This window comes from Etheostoma spectabile, chromosome 9 (genome assembly GCF_008692095.1).
Source record: "Etheostoma spectabile isolate EspeVRDwgs_2016 chromosome 9, UIUC_Espe_1.0, whole genome shotgun sequence".
NCBI lineage: Eukaryota > Metazoa > Chordata > Actinopteri > Perciformes > Percidae > Etheostoma > Etheostoma spectabile.
Window position 1 is genome coordinate 14,871,534 of NC_045741.1, and position 6,432 is coordinate 14,877,965.

The window sequence follows — 6,432 nt, forward strand, 5'->3', positions numbered from 1 at the left end:
TTTTAAGAAAATTAATTTTACATTAATTGCACAAAAAAAGAAATGACAAAGAAGGCTGTTACGCACACAGAGCAGTTTTTTAGAGTCATTAGTGAGAGACAGTCTCTCCAAGACAAACAAAACAAAACAAACAAAATATTTGGGGAACATCACTTTGCAGAAAAGGCATTGAGTGTAAGAAGGTGCTTTAAGTCCCCGGTCTTCTTGGTATTTCTTGCCCCCTAGTGCTCAAATCAGAAACTATATCTGGAAGTGAGGAGGCAGATTTGTCCTAAAAGTCCAATTAGACAAATGCATAAAGACTTTCATGTTTAACGTCATGTTGAACGTGATGCAGTCACTGTGTCACAACAACAAGTGATATCTTTCAATGTATCATTTTACTATTATTTTGTAGCATACAGTATGTTTTGAGCAGTATATGAATTGGATTCTTTTTCTTACACCCCCACCGTCCTCAGTTGAAGTTACTAACTTATTAGTACAGTATGCACAGTTATATGGGCATACTGGGTTTCCTTACAGTTAACTTGGAGGTTGATAAAATAGTGTGTAATTTAGAATCAGAAAATACACTTGGGGTGTGATTTAATGGAAACAAATAGGAATACACACTTAACAATCAATAGACGGACACTGAATAGAAACACACAAGAAAAAAAGAGCAAATATAACCATTTTGTTTAAAATAAATCATGAATTTGTTCACATTATTCAAAATAAACTAGGAACTAAAGAAACTTTTTTTTAAATCAAACGTACAAATAAACTACCCAAAATTGAGCTGTTGTAAAGAAAATATCTCCTTGTGGTTAAACATTATATATAACCATACCTTACCAACTTAAATGTTGTTGCTATTAGAGCAGAATGATTTAGAATTTACTTGTTGTTTGTGGCGGGATGGATCAATAATTTTGGCAATGAATGTCATATTCCATGTCGGTGTCTGGTTGGTCAGTGTGGACAGTAATTTGATGGAACAGTCCTTGTGGAAGTGCTAAAACTTAAAGAACACCCTGTGATGAAGAATAGGCTTCTCTCGTCATGTAACTGTCTTAGTACTTAACCAAAAGAAACAAATCATTTTAAATTTTATATTTCTTTTCATTCCTTTGCCGGTACAAGTGTCTCTTTTTTGTGACACTACATCTGTATATTTTTGGTACTAAAAACTTAATCTGCTAGAGTAGCTGATGGTATCTCAGGTTTTAAAGACTGACGTGTAGTTCTCAGCTCCCATTAACATGATACACAGGCGGAAAAGGTAACTATAGTTAAAACTATATGCTCATAAGTGGATTATAACAGTGTCTACTGCTCACATTTTTGCTTCCCTTTTTGCCAAATACATAATTTTGTTTAGCTTTTATCAATTCCTTATTAAAAGGAACATGCAGGCTGCCAATATACATTATCTGCTATTATTAGGACAGGAAAAGTTTATGTACGAAAGCTTTTAACCCAGGCTTAGATGTGTTTCTCTTGGTTCCCTGATCAGCTCATAAGCCACAATATGTCCAGTCAATCAATAATTTATTAGTTGGTTTTAAAAAGTCCTCCCGTTCTAAATCTTAGCAATAATGTATTATTTGTGTCAGACAGAGAAAGATGTGGTGCATGCAATTGTCGTGAATGGAGAACAAATGAGGATGCGAGGAGTGTGGAAGGGGCTTCCACTGCCTGCCTCTCATTGGCCAGGCATGACGGCATTCTCCCCCGAGGCTTCCTCCTCCCTCCCAGCCCCCTCCATCCTGCTTTCCTCTCAACTCATCACCCCTCCCTCCATCTGTGTTCGCCTCCCTCCCTCTTCTGCTTTGCAGTCGCCATCCACATCACAACAGGAGCATAAGCTATAACGTTAGCAATCTGGATTTAGGGGATAAAAGCTTGGTGTTCTTGTTTATTTATTTATTTTTTACATTTTTTCCCCTCTTCGTCTTTACCTCCAATAGATGCCTGCTGGAGCTTCTTCTCTCCCACAGTTCTTCGTTCTCAGTCTTATTTACCTCCTATACTTCTACCTCCGCCTTCTCCTCTTCTGTGTTGGCTGGTTATGCATTTCTACCTCCGTCCACCACCCAGACCTCTGCAATGGAGCCGCCCCTGCTAGCTGTTAGTTGTTAGCATAACAAAGAGAAAGTGAGGGGTAGAGAAAGCGAGGAAGGCAGAGAGAGTGAATAAGAGAGAGGTGGTGGACAGTAAACACTGTGTGGATTCTTAGCTTTGCCTCAACCCAGCTGCTGGCAAGGACCCTCACTGCTGATAGCACAACAACTTGCACTCTCATGCAAACAGTGATCCATTTAGCCTTTTTTGTTGAGAGGCAGAAGTGACTTTCCATCTGTAGAAGCTGGCTTCCTATCTGATGGATCTACTGACAGATACAGACCGGGTGCCTGGCTGCTGCTACTGCTGCTGATGGGAATCTGCCAGAGGGACAGACACTGGAGTCCATACTGGAGCTGTTGACTGGACTGTGCTTTTACTGCTCTATGTGGTTCGAATCTGGACTTCAGATCAGAGGTTATATCAGTGAAGACGAAGAGCAAAGACACAGCAAGACTTTTGTCATACACTCTGTTTTTCTACCTCCTTCCAAACTAATCTTGTTTTTCATGCATCACTGGCCTAAATCTGATTCTAACTAGTTCAGCAACTACTCAGCCATAAACAAACACTAACGCATCATCATCTCCGGAAGGCAGAAAACTGCAAACAGACAACATCTCGTCTGCTTCTGCCATCTCGTCAGGACCACTTGCTCTGGCTTAGACCGAGGCTCTTAAGATAAAAGGACTCATACTGTTATTTTAGGCCATTCTATATTTCAAAGAAAGCTAAAATCCTGTCAGCTTCATACCTTGTGCAGCCTCTTATTTGGAAACAGGGACAAAACCCATAAGGTGCTTTGATGTGTCGTCTCACACTCACCAAGCCTTAGCATTAGGCCTCTCAGTTGGGCAGATTGAAGGGGATTTTCTCGTCTTTGAAGCCCTACAACGAAGGAAAAATAAAAAAGGTGGAGTACTTATCCAACACTGCTGTTTGCCGGAGCAGCTTTGTTGCTAAGCAACGGCGTACTGATTGGAATTGGTTGGGGGAGTTTGGCACAGGAAGATGAGAGTGGGTAGTGTGACTGGATTTTAAAGTCAGTCTGGCAGGTAGCTGGAAGACTCAGCATTATGCCAAAAGCAGCGTCAATGCATAATTTCCTGACTGTTATTTTGTCGCGCCTTGTGGCTGTTACTGGGCTCTGACAGTGGTACAAGCTGAGTGGCCTCCACTGACGTCTTGTCCACTTGTCCATATTCTGTGCTGCCTAGATGAACTGGATCAGTGTTAACGTTGCATGCTGTGGATGCCTGGACTGTCTCTGCTGAGTTGCTGTGTGTCTCTATCAGCGTCTCATCACTTTTTTCCTAGCTGGGAACCTGAACATCAGTCTGTTGTGACTCTGCCTCATATGGTATTACCAGCTTCTTTTACCAGAAGGTTAGTCACCTTGTTCACCAGGACTGAAGACCTCACCTCAGTGACCTCAAGACAAATCTCGACTCAAGTTGAACACTCTCTTCTACCAGTCCACACGAACTCCCAACTCCAAGAAACCTACTGGGACGTCAAACGACACGCTGGAGTCATCTGCCACCCTGGCCCCTGAGCGGGACTGCCCCTCTCCCTCACCCTGCCCCACCCCGCCACCGTTTCCTACACTCTCCCCTCCTCCCTCTCCTCCCCCTATGCCTGCCTTGACCCCGCATCTGCCCCTTCCAGCAGTGCGCATGGCAATGGTGGATGGAGAGGGAAAGGCGGAGGAGATTGCCCATAGCAGTCAGGCCTCAGCAGACTCATACTGCAAGGTGATGGGTCTCCTTGGGATGGGACACCGGCTCTTTGTCCCTAAGCTGCTGGCGGTGAGAGAGGGGGGACTGGGAAACTGATGCTTGATGAAAGAAACTGAGCATGCAGGGATGGTTGTTAGTTTGACTTGTGTTGATAAATGAAAAGAGCTACTGATGAAGACAGAAGATGGGGGAAAAGCAGGAGAGCATATCTCAAAAAAGCAACTTCTGTTTCTCTACTTCTGCCAAACAAATAGATTTTGCATCTGTTGTGTTGAAGGTTTGACCTCTAACCCTTGGCCTCTTTTGAAATTGAAGCTGTGAACATTTTATATATGTCACATTGGATAGATGTGCCAACCAATTACCTCAAATGTTAATTACAAAAGGCTAGCCTATTAACTTTCTGCTATAAACCCTGAATCTTACATAAATAGATCTATATGAAAAAGTCATACAATGAAGTCTTGGAATGCTATTATCAACTATTCAGGCTGCTTAGAAGTTAAATTTCACAATAGTTGTGAAAAAGTTGTCCCATGCTCTCATTTACTATTGGAAATTAAACAGCCAGAAGATAGTCTGCTCTGGATGACATTTAAAAACATAAAGGCAGACTTGGTCTTGAGTAACAGTATATATAGTAATATTTGGATAGATTATTGTGACAATGCATCCTTACACCACAAGATGGTGTTATTGATTAGAGTTACCCAGTACAAGTTCAGTGACTGAGCAACTCTACTTCACCAGTTGGTGCTTTTGCGTGCAACATCTTGACACTTGTTTTCAATGGAGGGAGTGCTTCCAAACAACTTTCCCGTCAATCCCCTCTACTATAACTTGTATGCTCAAATAATATTGCAAGACAGGATTGTTTTTGGCAGTTGTTTTAAGTTGTTTAAAAAAAAACCATTTTGTTTGCATTAAACTTGTGCTCTCTGTAATTCATAAACAAGGTTAAAATTAGAAAAACCTCAAACTGCTTCAAGCAACATGTGATTAATCAAAAACTTTCATTGGCAAAGCACAAAGTAAAGATCGTGTTAGAGCAGGGGTCTCAAACTCAATTTACTTGGGGGCCGCTGGAAGTAGAGTCTGGGTTTAGCTGGGCCGCATCAAGTATTCCAAAAAAACCCTCTATTTCCTCAAAAAAGGGCGCGGAACTGCCGGTGCTTTAAACCCCTAGATCTGATATGGTTGGTGCATTTCACAAACACAGACATCACATTGTCAAACCTCAGGCATTTGCCACAAAGGGTACTTAGCTAGCTTGACAACGGTTACGCCGCTGTCACGAGACTACGGTAGCCCATAAGTGACATGCGCAATGACAAAAAGTTTCAGAACGCGCGGGCCGCACTAACACTTAACTTTGATGTCAAGTAGGGGGCCACAAAATATCATCACGCAGGCTGCAATTGGCCCCCGGGCCTCGAGTTTGAGACCCATGTGTTAGAGAGAACTTGAAAAAAGTTTAAAATTGAATGGCAGAAGGAAAATTTCTCCCAATATGAGAGCCTTATAAGTTTTGTCCTGCCTAAATATAGAAATCTAATGGTAGCCAGCAATTTATATTTATATGTTTGACTCTTAATGACCGCCCTGTATCTATCTGTCTCCACCACCACCTCCCACCTCCTCATGTCTTTTTCCAGACGTCTAAAGAGGACCTCTTGCAGGCGGACTTTGAAGGTGCTCTCAAGTTCTTCAGAGTCCAGCTCCCTAAACGTTACAGAGCTGCGGAGAACGCCCGCAGGCTTATGGAGCAGGCCTGCAACATCAAGGTAAGGACCCTTTAGTCACAATGAGTGACACCCCTGATTTGTACACAACACTGGATCTCAGGTGTATTGGTTTATTGCACTAACTACTGAGTTTATCTCTTTTTTTTTTGTTTGTTTATTTATTTGGAGCCCAGAGTTAAGGTTACTTATGTTTTATTTACAATGCCTTTTTAAGAGATTAGCTGCCAGTCAAAAGGAGTACAGTCGATGGGACTGTAGGTGATCTTCTTCTTTGGATTTTCTGGTTTTATTTAGCTTAAGTAGTTTGTGTGCAACATCTTTGAATAATAACGTATTTGTCTCTTCAGCCATGGGGATGGTCACAGCTTTCTCATTGAGTTTATTTCAAAACAAGCCTGTGATATAAAACACACTTTCTGTGCAGCAGGAAAGGAGCTACCACACAGCAAATGTTTAGAACGGGAAAGCTTTTATGATGTGGATGTAGTGAGGGTTGTATCTCTGCTGTGTTGGAGAGGTTTGACAGAGAAGGGAGGAATATGTCTCAGATAAATCAAAGGTAAATGTGAAAACAGTGTTAGTTTTAGCTACTTTAACTGTTTAGCTGTCTGGTCCATAAATGTAGTATTGTGATTCACTCTCACCGCTCTCGTTGCGTCATTTTTGGCGCAGCAGAAAAGTTCCACACTACCTTGTCAGTAGTTTCGCAGGTTTTACATATCGTTTAGTTGTGTTTACCATTTGCAATATGCCTTGTTATGCATTCTTGCTGTTTATTTGCCCTGTTTTTGGTCTTGCCCGCGCACACACACACACACACACACACACACACACACACA

General features: G+C 41.9%; 1 protein-coding gene across 1 annotated transcript in view; it reads left to right on the top strand.

Annotated features, from left to right (window-relative positions):
- rabgap1l (RAB GTPase activating protein 1-like) overlaps positions 1-6,432 on the top strand; it is a 121,299-nt gene that overhangs the window by 93,455 nt on the left and 21,412 nt on the right. The window contains 1 exon segment of the mRNA XM_032526143.1: positions 5,504-5,632. Within this exon segment, the coding sequence (XP_032382034.1) occupies positions 5,504-5,632 (129 nt within the window).